At 48.5% G+C, this 15263-nt stretch overlaps 1 protein-coding gene across 1 annotated transcript; it reads left to right on the forward strand.

Moving 5' to 3' along the window:
* The first annotated feature begins 2578 nt into the window (after positions 1-2578).
* LOC309325949 (uncharacterized protein) lies at positions 2579-15138 on the forward strand. The gene is made up of 5 exons (XM_081834362.1): positions 2579-3830; positions 4029-4110; positions 4380-4462; positions 5189-5315; positions 11926-15138. Exons 1-5 carry the CDS (start codon positions 3417-3419, stop codon positions 13041-13043), a joined length of 1824 nt encoding a protein of 607 aa, XP_081690488.1. The 5' UTR covers positions 2579-3416; the 3' UTR covers positions 13044-15138.
* The last annotated feature ends 125 nt before the right edge of the window (positions 15139-15263 follow it).

Here is a 15263-nt window from a genome sequence, read left to right on the forward strand (position 1 = left end):
TGGTCCTAATTCTGGGTTAGCGGAGTCTGTAACCCGAGGTACCACTGTATTTATGACCCCCAGAGCATCACTTACTCAGTGGCGGGGGGGGGCGGCGGCGGAGGAGGGGATGCAAAATATACGGGTTATTTCGCTGCAAAATGACCGCACAACTTTGGCACAGGTTTGGAGAGGATCCCAAATGTTGGGGTTAATAAAATTAAGCTTTTCTGGCGAGAGAGAAAGCGCAGAGAGGGAAAAGAGGGGGGAGCTTGCTGCACTGGCTTGCCAAGGGTTAAAAGGAGCTGAGCTGGATTCCTAGAGAGGACAGGAAATGAGGGCGGGGGGGGGAGGTTTTCCAGAGCAAAAGCCCCTCCCTCCCCAGTCTCTTTCTGCCCGGGGTCGCGGGGGCTTGCATTTGGCTCTCTCTGCAAGCGCTGCTCCAGGGACCCGGTGAGCTTCCTCTCTCTTCCCCTTGGGGTGCATTGGGGAGAAGGGGGGTCCCAGGGCTGCAGGGGTGGGTGTGCATGGGGTGTGTGTGTGCTCAGCTCATGCATGGGGGGTGGGGAGGACCCCCAAGTCAGGGAGAAGGCGTCCCTTCCCCCTCCCTCTCTGCAAAGCCAGGAGGAGTTTGCAGCAGGTCTGCAACTCTGCTCTCCCTTGCCGTTTTGGGGAGGGGTCTTTGGGTCGCGGGGAAAGTGGCATGCAAATAAAACCCCGTTCAGGTGGATGGGAAAAGGTCACATTTATTATTAACAGGGGTTGTAGCTGGACGGAAACATTCGGACTTAAAATATATGTAGAAAATAATAATAAAAAGAAAACCTGAACCATGCAGTACAGAAAGAAAGACGGTTGGAAGAGGGAGGGCAGAGGAAAGAAAAAAGCTTATTCGTTGGCTATTTCGGGGATTAGTTGGGCTGCAGGATGCGGGCTGGAGAGACCACACATTCAAGAAATGCAAAAGTAACTTTTGCTTGGTCAAATAACAAAACTAAATTACATTATATCAATCATTATATCATTATATCAATAAGTGTGACCCATCCACCAGGGTACTGAGAGAGCTACATGCTGCCCTTTATATACTGTACCCAACAGCTTAATTAACACAACAGCACCTGCTATACTGCTTCACAGCTGTAACAACAACAACAACAACAACAACAACAATTTACTATTTATACCCCACCCATCTGGCTGAGTTTCCCAGCCACTCTGGGCGGCTCCCAAACGAGTGTTAAAAACAATACAGCATTAAATATTAAAAGCTTCCCTAAAGAGGGCTGCCTTCAGATGTCTTCTAAAAGTCTGGTAGTTGTTCTCGTTGACATCTGGTGTGAGGGCGTTCCACAGGGCGGGTGCCACCACCGAGAAGGCCCTCTGCCTGGTCCCCTGTAATGACTTCTCGCAGGGAGGGAACCGCCAGAAGTTCCCCAGTGCTGGACCTCAGTGTCAGCTGAACAATGGGGATGGAGACGCTCCTTCAGGTATACTGGACCGAGGCTGTAAAACTAGGTCATGTTATTTGCTCTGGCCCTTAAAGACATACACATCTTGTGAACAATGAAACCTAAAATTTAAAGAAACCATTCAACAGGTGTAGCTGGACGGAAACATTCGGACATAAAATATATGCAGAAAATAATAAAAAAAGAAAACCTGACCTAATGCAGAAAGAAAGACTGTTGGAAGACGGAGGGCAGAGAAAAGAAAAAAGCTTATTCGTGCGGTGCAGAGTTAAACCTCCCTCCCGTAGGAGGCAGGGATGGCCACCAAAGTAGATGGCGTCCAAAGGAGTTGGGGGCCAGTGCATGGAGGAGAGAGTGATGGGGTCTCCTAGCCAGGAGGGCCATGTCTGCCTTCTTGCAGTCAGAGGCAGCCACGCTTCTGAATCCCAGTTGCTGGAAAAACACAGCCAGGGGAAGAGTTTCTGCTGGGCTCAGATCCTGCTTGTGGCTTCCCAGAAGAGGCCCCTGCCCGGCCCCTGTGGGAACAGGAGGGGGGACTCAATAGGGGACCCCATGGCCTGATCCTGCAGGACTTGTCTTCCGTTCAGATGCTGAGTTCCTCTGGATGCAAGCGAACCCTCCCTTGTCCTCCAGTTAGAAGAAAGCTTTCCCCACCACCCATTCTTCAGGCATGACAGGGGCGTAATCTAGACTCCTGGCTGACCCATATGCGCCCATTCAGACATGCAGCCTCTCAGATGTCCAAATGATCTTCTGAGACTGAACCTGATGAGAAGCCCCCCAGGGAATTGAAGGCAGGGGAGGCCCTGCTGGGAGGGAAGCAAACTTGGGGTGGGGGTGAAAGTGGCAGCCTCCCCCCATTGCTGAGAGTTACTGGGAGACCCTCTCCCATCAGCTATAATTCCTGAGTTCTCTGGCAAAAGTGACAGATTGTTAAAGCACTCTAGGAGGGTGTCTTCTAGCAGCTCTCAGCATCCTTCACAAACTACAGTCCCCAGGATTTTTGGAAGAAGCTTTGGCTCTCTAAAAGTGGGGTGGTCCTGCTTTGCAGATACATGGCAAATGGGCCCCAGGTGTGTGTGTGTGTGTGTGTGTGTGTGTGTCTGTCTGTCTGTCTGTCTGTTTCTTTATTTTTGGAATAACTTTTGATTGGGTTTTATTTTTAAAAAGGATCATAAGAAAAAAGGGGAACAAGATAGAGCAGGACCACTCTAATTTCCTAGAGCAGATCACAGCATTAAAACCCAATCTTAAAACCAGTTCAGAACCACTTACAGTCACAGAAAGGAGGTAACTCCTACTTGCTTTTGAGCGCTGTCCTGTGGCCCCACCCACATGCCCTTTGGCCTTGCCCATTTGGCTCTCAGGCCAGAGAAATATCTGGCCCTCGTAATAAAAAACAAAAAGGCACTTCACTCCAGTAGTATGTTTGCAGATTTCAAGGGCTAGAAAATGAGACTGAAGCAGGAAATAAATGTGCACTGAAGTGGGAGTGGGAGGGAGAGCAACCCTAGAGGACCCCAGAGTTAGGAAACCCCACTCTAGCCTGGTGTCCACATTACAATCGGTACAAATGACTCACTTGTCAATCACACCTCTGACTTCATTTGCTGATGGGAAACACTGAAATGGAGGAGCAACCAGTCGGATTCATCTCGCAGAAATCCCTTCAGTTGCCTGCACCTTTTGCATAGTAACTTTCCTTTTAGGAGGGTTAGAGGATTCCTTTTTCTTTCTTATTGTTTGTTTCTTAAAGAAAGCTCAGAGTCTGGGCTGTCCAGCCCTGGTTCCTAGCAAGTCTCAACCATGCTTGCTCAGGGAACCTTTTTCTTCTCTTGACCGTGTATGAATATTATAACAGAACAAAGTATTTGCTTTGGTAGCACCTCTCATTAGGACAGACAGAACTTGGCAGAAGAAAAAAAGGATTCCTTCTGATTTCTTGGAGGCTTCTTGAGAGTCCAGATGGATGAGCCAGACTCAGCTGGTCCTGAAGCAGGAAGAGGCCATGCCATCAAAACTGAGAGCAGTGGGAGATTTTGGGAAAGCTCAGTGCAGAAGATCCTGGGTGAGGAGGACACCTTCAGCTCAGATGTGCAGAGACAAAAGTTCAGGCAGTTCTGCTTCCAGGACGCCGAAGGACCCTCAGAGGCTTGCAGCCAACTCTACCACCTTTGCTATCAGTGGCTGAAGCCAGAAAGTCACACAAAAGCTGAGATGCTGGACCTGGTGGTCTTGGAGCAGTTCCTGGCTGTCCTTCCAGTGGAGATGGAGAACTGGGTGAGGGAATGCGGAGCGGAGACCAGTTCCCAGGCAGTGGCTCTCGCTGAAGGTTTCCTCCTGCGTCAGGGAATGGAGAGGAAGCAGGCAGAGCAGCAGGTGAGAGAGACTTTCCTCTGGATGCTCCCAAGGGGCTGAGAACATGAGGGAGAGTATCCCCAAATTCCCTCAATGGACCATAAGTTTTTGGAAAGCATCCAAGGAATGAAACCGGATACCGCTAAAGTTTTTTCATCGGCCATTCCTTGTCTAATCTTTCTCCCCATTCTCAGTTTTGAATCCTTGTTGCTCTTTCAGGGAAAGGTTATCTTTGCAGAAATGGGCCCCGATTCCCCTGAAGCAGAGAAGACTCCCTTGGACACCAGAGAGAGACCACCAGGTAAGAAGGAATGAGTTTTTTCCCTGTTTGGTTGCATTCTGTGGATTTAGAAACTGATTTGTGGATTCTTTCCATCTTTTGGGGGAGGACACTTGGGGCCAAGAGCCCAAAGTGGGGGAGGTGCATTTTTACATAGCTAAAATACAAATGTCAAAATGCACCCAGTAGATAAGGCTTTTTCTAAGGCGCACCTGTAGTTGGAGATGCACTGCTTCACTTCTAAGAGAAGCACACACTCCTGGCTTCCTTATTACTTTTTTCTATTGCAGGGGACAGAATGTTGCCAACCAAAGCTTCTCCTCCGTCTTTCCACGGTAGCGAAGGGGAAGAAGAGGCTGTGGAACCAGATCAGGCAGGTGGAAGGAGCCTTGCGGGGAAGGAAGCCGAGGGGTGGGGAAAGCAGAGGTGGCTCTGGGCCCAAACAAATCTCTCTCTCCCCCTTGGCTTCTGTCAACACTGCCCTGAACTGAGTCAAGGTTTATGCACTGAGAACAATGAACAGCTCCCTCACCTTCACTAGGCTTCTGAATGTTGCTAGTATTATTTATCATTAGTTCAGTTTTATTTCTATACTGGTGGTTGAATGCTAAAATAAGCTCTTAAGCAGTTCACAAACTGTACAAAACAGTGGCCAGGATTCACCTAAGCAACCCCATCAGTACAATACAAATACAGTGGTACCTTGGTTCTCAAACTTAATCCCTTCTGGGAGTCCGTTCGACTTCCGGACGTGTTCGAAAACCAAGACACGGCTTCCGATTGGCTGCAGTAGCTTCCTGCACTCAATCGGAAGCCGCGTCAGATGTTTAGCTTCCGAAAAATGTTCGCAAACCGAAACACTCACTTCCGGGTTTGTGGCGTTCAGGAGCCTATTTGTCTGGGAGCCAAGCCATTCGAGTACCAAGGTACCACTGTAAAGGAATTCCATTAAGGCATTAAAATAAGCATCCATAGTTAAAATGTGCAGCAAACCAACCTTATAACAAGACGCGAAGGAACAGGCAGAAAACAATAGAGCAATGTGTAGTAGATAATCTGTACGTTGTGTAAGAAGTGGACCTTTCCCTTTTTATTTTAGGGTCCGGTGTGCTTTGAAGATATAGCTGTTGGTTTCATAGACGAGGAAGGGGTATTGCTGGATCCTGACCAGAGAGCTCTGCGTAAGGAAGTCATGGAGGAGAGTTGTGGGAGAATGGACTCTCTCGGTAAGGCTCCCTGTTCGAGCATGATATCTGTTTTGAAATGTAATACGTATCTCTATATCAGCCTTTCTCAACCTGTGGGTCCCCAGATGATGTTGGACTACAACTCCCATCACCCCTAGTTAGCAAGGACAGAGCTCAGGGATGATGGGAGTTGTAGTCCAACAACATCTGGGGACCCACAGGTTGAGAACCGCTGCTCTATATGACAAACCTCTAGTATTTTGATGGAGCTCCACAGTCCTACCATCTGTGATTCTGACGCTCCCACAGCTCACCTTGAATGATTTGTGTCCAAATATTCTTCCTCCAGCTGTGTCTTTTAAAACCAGGAACAGGCTGGTCTGAACTGCCCACATCTTTTAAAACAGGGGTAGGCAACCTAAGGCCCATGGCCCAATCACCTTCTCAGTCTGACCCACGGATGGTCTGGGAATCAGCGTGTTTTTTACATGAGTAGAATGGGTTTAACAGACTACTGTATTTTAATACTTTGTTGGAAGCTGCCCAGAGTGGCTGGGGAAACCCAGACAGATGGGCAGGGTATAAATAATTTTAAATGCATCTCTGGGTTATTTGTTTGGATAGTAGATTTATTGCTCAGATAAGTCCTGGCGTCCAGCCCACTTCGGCTACGCAGCTCTGCTGGACTTCAAAGGCCACATTCCAAAGGCTCTGAGCAAAAAAACGCAGAGTTTACGCAGCAGCAAGAGAAAGCTGCAAAGCTTCTTCAGAGCTTTCTTCAGTGTGCTAAAATAAAGTCCACTCAGGATATTAGCAGCTAGAAGCAGTTTATTTACAGCAGACTATCCATTATCTATCACAGCGAACAGCATCGTGAAAAACACGTCCTCTCTCCTCAAAAGCGAAAGTAGAGAAAAAAACAAAGACTGGAGACACTCGGAAATGACGCAGGGTCTCCCTCCTCCCAACAGTGGGCAGTGTGTACACTCTGAGCTGTTTAACCCTGTAAGCTCAGGTTCTCCTCACACCCCCTCTCGCGCTGCACCACTGTGGGGGGAGTAAGTACAGAACTTACCCCCAACTCCAAACCACCACAAAACTCCCCATGACGCTGGAAGCTTAAAGGTTTGGTGAATCCATCGGCCAGGTTACTGTGACTGGCACAATACTTCAGCCGAATCAAACCTGACTGAACACTCTGACACACATTTTGGAAACGTATGTCCAGATGCTTGGTTCTGGCCTTAAATTGCGCAGATTCAGCCAATTTCAAACAAGGTTGATTGTCTTCCCAAACCGTGATGGGCAAGCTACAATCCCCATAGATCTCTTGCACCAAGCATCTATAGAACTCTAGTTCCCGGCACAAATCTGACAGTGCACTGAATTCACCTTCAGTAGAAGACAGCGCAATGAGACTTTGCTTCCGGGACTTCCACCCAACTAGTGACTTCCCAAACTTTACCACCAACCCAGACACAGACTTGCGGTCCTGCGAATTTGCCCAGTCACTGTCCGCATAGCATGTGAGCTTCGCCTCACCTTCAGCTGGCAGCTTAAGACAGAAGTCTTTGGTATGCTGCAGGTAGCGCAGTACCCGCTTGATACCGTGCCAAGCACTCACACTGGGCTTTGACGCTTCCCTACTTAGCAGATTGGTAGCAAAGGCAATGTCTGGTCTGCTCCATTGGGACAGATACAACAGACTACCTAGAGCTGACTGAAAGAGCTCAGCATTCTCAAACTCGGCACTTTCTGCTTGCTGGCTATCTTTCACGAAGTTCGTCTCCATGGGTGTCCGAACTCCTGCACAATCAGACATTCTGAACTTCTCAAGCAACTGTTCAATCTTGCCTTTCTGACTGAGCAAGAAGCTACCATCCTCAGTTCTCGCTATCTGCACGCCTAGGTAGATCTTTACTGCACCCAGGTTCTTGAGCTGAAACTGCTTCCCAAGCTCTTTGGCAAACTTCTGCACCTGTATGTCTGTCTGTTCCTGCGAGTCTCCTGATCCTCTAAGGAACAAGCAACTGTCAGCAAGACTCTTCCTGAAACCTAGCTTCTCCAAAGCTTCATTCAGGCACAAGTTCCAATTCCTGGCTGACTGCTTCAGGCCGTAAATTGACTTGTGAAGTTTCCACACAGTACCTCGCTCATTGCCCTCAAACCCTGGAGGAGGAAGCATGTACAAATCCTCCTGGAGGTCTGAGTTCAAGTAAGCAACGTCCACATCAAAATGATGCACCAGCAACCCTCTTTGTGCAGCTATGGCCAAAAGCAAACGTAGAGATTCACTCCTACAGGTGGGAGCATACGTTTCCGTATAATGCAACCCCCTGCGCTGAGTGAATCCTCTCGCCACTAATCTGGCCTTATACTGTGGTTCTCCTGTCGCTGTAGGCTTAAGACGGTAAACCCAGCGGCTACCCACGGCTTTTTCGCCCATCGGCAACTTCGTGAGGGAGAACACACCTAGAGACTCCATTGAGTTCATCTCCTTCTGCATCGCCTCATGCCATTTCCTGGCTTCTTCCTGAGGCAGTTTCTGAACATCTTCAAAACTCTCGGGTTCACACTGTGCCATTCCGACCCACACGCTAGTGACAGCAAACCTTTCAGGAGGTTTCCCCTTGGTCGTCCGAGCTGAACGGCGCAGCACCACTTCCGGAACTCCCTCTGACCCACTGGGGCCAGCCAGAACGTCCTTGGCATCAGAGAGCTCCCCCTCTGACTTACTGCGCCTTCTGGACTTCTCAGCCGAACCTGTGGGGGAAGATGGAGCACTGCGCTGCTCAATCTTCACAGCCTTGGGAGAAGTTCTCCCCTCTGCCTGCACTGGGTCTGAACTCTGAGCCTCGGCTGCAGGTTCAACCTCTTCCTCACCTTCATCAGCAGAGTCAAACAGACTCTCGGACAGGATGTCAGGGTTCCCATGTATCCTAGCCCAACCACTCTGCTCACAGAATTCAGCACTGTTGCTGAGCAGAATCCTGGACTGATTCCCTGACGGATAAGCAAACCTCCACCCCTTGGTCCCTGGCTCATACCCACAGAAAATCATCTTTTGGGACCTGGGTTCACCTTTCTTGCGTTTGGCCTTTGGTATGAGGACCCAAGCCTCACAACCAAAAACACGAAAGTAGTGGACTTTCGGTTGCTTTCCGTGCAACAAGAAGTACGGGGTGTCACCTACCACTGAATTGAAAGACCTGTTCAGAATAAAGTTGGCCGTTCGCCAAGCTTCCCCCCAAAAGCACTGTGGGAGCCCGGCATCAAACAAAAGAGCTGCGGACATCTCCCCTAGAGTCCTGTTCCGCCTTTCCGCAATCCCATTCTGTTGGGGAGAGTGCAGAGAGGTCAATCTGTGTTGAATCCCCTTTTTGCGGAAGAAACTTTGCAGTGCAGACCCGGTGAACTCCCCACCGCGATCGCTCTGAAAGCTTTGCACCCGTGTGGAAAACTGCAGTTCCACAGCCACAATCCAGTCTTTGATTAGCGGTGCAGCCTCACTTTTGTGTTGGATCGTAAAGGTCCAAGAATTCCGAGTATGGTCATCAATCAGAACCAGCGCATATTTGGCTCCGCCCAAACTGGTCACAGACATGGGACCTGACAAATCTGCATGAATTAATTGAAAAGCCCTAGTGGTCACCCTTTCAGACCTTGGGTATGTGCACGTTTTTACCTTTGCAGACTTGCACGCTCTGCAATCTAGAAACTTAGCACAAGGTTTCATTTTGCACCCTTGTGTACACTCTGGGATCTTCTTCACTGACCCCCAGGACACGTGAGCCATGCGTCGGTGCCATAAGTGAGCACACGCATCATGAACTGGAACGTTGGCACACTGTGCTTGAGCCACCTCCGTGTCACCTGTACCTGCAAAAGAAGCATTTATCACAAACAACCTGTCTTTACATTCAACACTGACTAGGTGCTGTCCATTCTTAGAAATAGAACACACTCTGTAGTTTTCAGCAAGAAGGGCGCTGACAGACAGCAACGCGCAAGACAGTCCTGGAACAACAAAAGCCTGGATCGAATCCTGTAAGAAAGAACAAAACAGTGAGCCAGTCTGCGTGAGTGGGTGTTTAGTCCCATCTGCTAAACACACAGTCTTTCCAGAAGTTACAGAGGTGCAGTTCTCCAGGAATCCTGCAGATGGCACTAAGTGATGAGACGCTCCTGAGTCTACCACAAAAGTCAGCACAGCATCCTGTTGACAACTCTTGACTGCAGCCATAGAGGCTGCCAAATGTTTACATTCAGTGTCTCTGCCAGCTGCCTTCGGCTTGCCTTTCCCACGCTTTGAAGAAGAGCTCTTTATCTGGTTGCTACAGGAGACGGCCTTCGGCTGTTCCTGTGCCTCGACTGGACAGTCTCTCACCAGATGGGAGGGGGAGCCACAGCGATAACAGCGACGGGAAGCAAAAGCTCTCACAGTCTCCCCTCCGGCTCTTCCTGCATTCCCTGCACCCCCACTTCTGGGAGCACAGCCTGGGCCTGGAGCTTTCCCCCCAGCTCTCTGTCTGCGGGATTCTTCGTTGCAGAGGCGGCCCGCCACGTAATCAAGATTTAATTGGTCAGCCGGCATCGCTTCCAAGGTCAAACACAACGTCTCATAGCTCCTGTCCAATGAGCTCAAAAGAATGTACACTTTGAGCTCCTCAGAGAGAGGGACCTGTAGCTGCCGGAGCCTGTTGAACGCTGCCAGCATCTGGGTTATATGCTCCTGCATTGACCCCCCCCGGCTGAAGCTTCAACTCAAAAAGGCTCCTGGTAGTATGGATTTTGGCCCCAGCCGTCGTTATCTGGTGGACACGCTCCAAAGCATCCCAGATGGCTTTCGCAGTGGTCAAACCATCAACATGAGGGAGCTGGGATGAGTCCAGGGCAAGGATTAAAAGCCCATAAGTCCTCTGGTCCCTTCTCAGTGCTGTAGCTGCCTGCACTCTGGCTGCCTCATCAGCACCAGCAGCTGCTGGGGTAGGTTCACGTTGAACACAGCCCCACAAGCCTTTCCCTGTGAGCCATGCCCGTGCTCTTCTTGACCAGTCCTCCCAATTTTGCTGATTTAATCTCTCAAAGGGGACGTTGAAACTCTCCTGGAGTTCTGCCATCTCCTCCCCCGGTCCCCCCTTGGGGCTGTGGAGTACTCACGCGTACTAAACCGGCTCCGAGGATAGGCTTCTGACGTCCCTTTGCAGCACACAGCTTGCAGCCAGCTTCCCTGATTTCTCCCAGGCAAAGCCTCAAAGCAGGCCTTCTTCTTCCGGCAGCAAAAACAGCAGCGTCTCACCTTTTACAGCCTTTGTAAGCACACAGCATTTCAAACAGGCTCTCCACCGGACATCAAAGCAGCTTCCTCTAATTGCAATTACTGTCCATAACCTTTGGATAGTAGATTTATTGCTCAGATAAGTCCTGGCGTCCAGCCCACTTCGGCTACGCAGCTCTGCTGGACTTCAAAGGCCACATTCCAAAGGCTCTGAGCAAAAAAACGCAGAGTTTACGCAGCAGCAAGAGAAAGCTGCAAAGCTTCTTCAGAGCTTTCTTCAGTGTGCTAAAATAAAGTCCACTCAGGATATTAGCAGCTAGAAGCAGTTTATTTACAGCAGACTATCCATTATCTATCACAGCGAACAGCATCGTGAAAAACACGTCCTCTCTCCTCAAAAGCGAAAGTAGAGAAAAAAACAAAGACTGGAGACACTCGGAAATGACGCAGGGTCTCCCTCCTCCCAACAGTGGGCAGTGCGTACACTCTGAGCTGTTTAACCCTGTAAGCTCAGGTTCTCCTCACAATTTGTGGGGCCTGCCTGGTGCTTTTACATGATTAGAATGTGTGCTTTTATGTAAAATGTATCTCTGGGTTATTTGTGGGGCAAAGGAATTCGTTCATTCCCCCCCCCCAAAGAAAAATATAGTCTGGCCCACCACATGGAAAGAGGGACGGTGGACCGGCCCACGGCTGAAAAAGGTTGCTGACCACTGTGTTAAAAGATAGGCTTCAGAGTTGTTAGGGAACGTGCAGTGACTTTTTTGGGGGGGGATTATTTTTGCTTCTGTCCATTTTCGGTTAACCTTGGAGATGGTCAGTCATCTCTTTAGTCAACCGAAAATAGACAGAAGCAAAAACAAACAAAAAACAGAAGTCGGACTAACAGATAAACATCTATACAGTCGTACCTTGGAAGTCGACTGGAATCCGTTCCGGAAATCCGTTTGACTTCCCAAACGTTTGGAAACTAAAGCGCCGCTTCCGATTGTCTCCAGAAAGCTCCTGCAGCCAATCGGAAGTGGCAGAAGCCCTGCAGGCGTTCGGGTTCCAAAGAACATTCGCAAACCGGAACACTCATTTTCCAGGTTTCCGGTGTTTGGGAGTCAAAATGTCTGAGTACCAAGGTGTTCGGGATCCAAGGTACTACAGTATACCTGTACACCAGGTAGCCAAATTTGTACTGGCAGCCAAGAATCTCCATTCCAGCTGTATGAATGCACTCCCAATTTTAAAACCTAATATTGTAAATTTATTTTTATGTTGTAAACTGCTAACTGATTTCAGATGACAAGCCTTCATGAGAATTGTTCAATTATTTGGGACTCCATTTCTTCCCGAGGCTCTACTCCATTTCTCTTTTTGTTGCAGGTGGTGATGATTTGGAAATTAAGAACGAGGGAGACCACGACAAAATCCCCACAGTGGAGAAGTCATACGAAAATTCAGAGTGTGGAGAGAACTTCAGTCAGAGCTCCCATGTCACTTCCGATCAAAGAAATATCTCTGGGAAGAAACCTTATCAGTGCCTGGAATGTGGAAAGATCCTCAGTCGGAAGGAAATTCTCACTTCCCATCAAAGAATCCATACAGGGGAGAAGCCATATAAGTGTTTGGAATGTGGAAAGAGCTTCAGCCACAGAGCCAACCTCACAGCCCATCGAAGAATTCATATAGGGGAGAAACTATATTTGTGCTTGGAATGTGGAATGAGCTTCAAACGGAAGGAGAGTCTCACTTCCCATCAAAGAATTCACACAGGGGAGAAACCCTATCAGTGCTTGGAATGCGGAAAGAGCTTCACTCGGAGGGATAGTCTCACTTCACATCAAAGAGTTCATACAGGAGCAAAACCGTATCCGTGCTTGGAATGTGGAAAGAGCTTTAGTCGGAAGGATAGCTTGACATCCCATCAAAGAATTCATACGGGGGAGAAACCATATCAGTGCTTGGAGTGTGGAAAGAGCTTCGCTCAGAGTACCCATCTCATTTCCCATCATAGAACTCACAGCGGGATGAAACCGTATCAGTGCTCAGAATGCGGAAAGAGCTTCAGTCAGAGCGCCCATCTCACTTCCCATCAGATAACTCACAGCGGAAAGAAACCCTATCAGTGCGTGGAATGTGGAAAGAGCTTTGGTTGGAAAGAAAGCCTCACTTCCCATCAAAAAATTCATGCACGGAAGAAGCCGTTTCGGTGCTCGGAATGTGGAAAGAGCTTCACCCAGAAGCAAAATCTCACAGCCCATCAAAAAACTCATACAGGGGAGAAACCCTATCAGTGCTTGGAGTGCGGAAAGAGCTTCAGTCAGAGCGCCCATCTCACTTTGCATCAGAGAATTCATGCAGGGACAAAACTATATGTTTGCTCTGAATGTGGAAAGAGCTTCAGTGAGAGCGCCCATCTCACTTCCCATCAAAGAACTCACCGGCCAAAATTACAGAATCATAGGATGGTACAGTTGGAAGTCACCACCATGGTCATCTAGTCCAACCCCCTGCAATGCAGGAATCTCCACTACAGCATTCCATGACAGATGGACACCCAAGCTCTCCTGAAAAACCTTCAGTGAAGGAGAGTCGACCACTTTCCACAGTTGTCTGTTCTACTTTCCAATGGCTCTCTTGTAACTGCATCAGGAAAATGATGAGATCCATCTAGCAGGACTAGTTTTTGAGAAACTCAGTGCTGTGTCTTAATAATCACAGCATTCTTTTTAATTCCTCACAAGCCAACCGTTCTATTATCTGTTCTAGAACCTTTCCTGGTATCCATCCCAAGCTTGAGCGTTCAGCAGTTACCTGGGTCTTCTCCCCACACCCTTTTGTAGAAGAGGACAATATTTGACCTTCTCTAGCCTGCAGGGACCTCATCTGTTCTCCAGGAATTCTCAAAGATTATAGACATAGTGTTTGAGATTGCATAAGCAAATTCCTGTAGTACCCTTGGGTGCAGCACATCAGGCCCTGGAGATTTGAAAAGTAGCTAGATGTTCCTTTATCACCTCTTCCTATCCTGAGCTGCAGTTATTCTGTTAACACCAGGTTCAACACTGCTTTCCTTTTGGGTGAAGACAGAGGCAGAGTGGCTATTCCGCCTTCTATCACTTAATAGCATTTCTGCGGCTTCTCCATGAAGAGGACCTGCTCCTTGCTTGTTCTTCCTCTTGCTTCGAAGATAGCCGAAGAAACCCTTTGAGATTAGTTTTAACCTCTCTTCCAAGCCAGAGCTCATTTTGAGATTTGGCCTGCCTGACCACCTCCCTGCAAATGTTGGCTCCTGGAGAATACTCTTCCTTCTTCGTGAGTTGCCCTTTCTTCCATTTGTTATCCATCCCCATATCAGAGAAACCATATCAGTGTGTGGAGTGTGGAAAGGGCTTCAGACAGAGGGCCTGTCTCGTGGCCCATGAAAGAATTCATGCAGGGGACGGGACCAGATCAATGGCTGTGTACAAATTTAAACTTAAGAGACTTTAATGACTCTGCGGGTGAGCATTGCAACAGTGTCATGTGGCAACCTAGCAAAGAAGTTGACTTTTCTCTCAAAGTTATAGAGTACACAACCAGTGTCCAGTCTTTCTTCAGACTACATACTCAGGTCTCGGAGGTGCAAGTCATGGGTTCATGGTATTGAATACCTTCTCCACATCCATCACATCTGGAAAGAGGGTGAAGAGCAATATGGCAACACTGCTGAGATAGCCCTCAGTGCTGAGCTCTTAAAAGAAGTTGGCAAGCGATTCGTGTACTTCAGGAACCTCCAAGTTGCAAATTTGCAGTGCTCCTAACCACTACTGTTCTCCTTGGCACACCCAGGATGGCGGCGGTGCCCCCTTTGAAGCTGTTTCTAGTATTTGCTGAGCACTCCCAGGTCATATGCCAGAAAAGCCAGAGGTTTCAGGCTTTCCTGTGTGAGAAGCTTAAGACAAGGATTCCCTTGCTGCTGTCCTCCTTGATTATTCAAAGTACATTCTGAGCAGATGCCAGGATTGTGTCTCTGAGGAAGAAAGAGTTACTTGTTCATTGTACTCAAAGGTGCTTGGGAGCAACGCCAAACCCATTTTGTTTTCTTCAGCCAACTCCAGTCCTCATCTGCACACATCCAATACATGGATGAAGCCTTAGATTGAACCCAAATTCCAAATATCTCATCCCAGTGGCAGCATCTGAGACCTTTTCCCAGGCCATGTGCACAGAGTACCAGATCTCAACTGGTGGGACATTTTTGCCTGTGTCTCGCATCTATTCCTTGAGCAGGGGACCCTGTTCTGCTCCCCCCCCCCAGTGTGAACTGAGACTCGGTCTCAACGGACCAGGTATTTTTGGAATCATGTCAGGTGTGTGTGTCTCCAAGGCCTTGCAGCCCTCTTCCCATGAACCCTGAGCTCCAAAGATGGTCGGTTCTCGCACTCCCAAAAAGTCTTGCTCCTTTTCTCAAGGTTTGGAAACCGCTCTGCCCAATGTATAACTTTTCTTTATGTGTATCCAGTCTACCAATCTTATCACCTGTGGTTCTTTCCCATCAGCTATTATTGAGTGCTAATGTCTTTATTGCAACATTAAAATAGATTGCAAAATACATTGATGGTTCTGGTTGCATATTCTGTTGCAGTGTATCAGAGTGCAAAGCCCCCAAAGACCTTCTGAAAAGCATGAACTCTCCAGAGACTCCTGTGGAAGCCAGGAGTAGGAGATTTTGTCAGGAT

This window comes from Podarcis erhardii (genome assembly GCF_964252035.2).
Source record: "Podarcis erhardii genome assembly, chromosome: 12".
Lineage (NCBI taxonomy): Eukaryota > Metazoa > Chordata > Lepidosauria > Squamata > Lacertidae > Podarcis > Podarcis erhardii.

Coding starts and splice junctions, on each gene's coding strand:
- LOC309325949 (XM_081834362.1), top strand. CDS start 3,417: ATGGATGAGCCAGACTCAGCTGGTCCTGAAGCAGGAAGAGGCCATGCC. Junction 3,831..4,028: donor GGAAGCAGGCAGAGCAGCAG/GTGAGAGAGACT, acceptor TTGCTCTTTCAG/GGAAAGGTTATCTTTGCAGA. Junction 4,111..4,379: donor CACCAGAGAGAGACCACCAG/GTAAGAAGGAAT, acceptor TTTCTATTGCAG/GGGACAGAATGTTGCCAACC.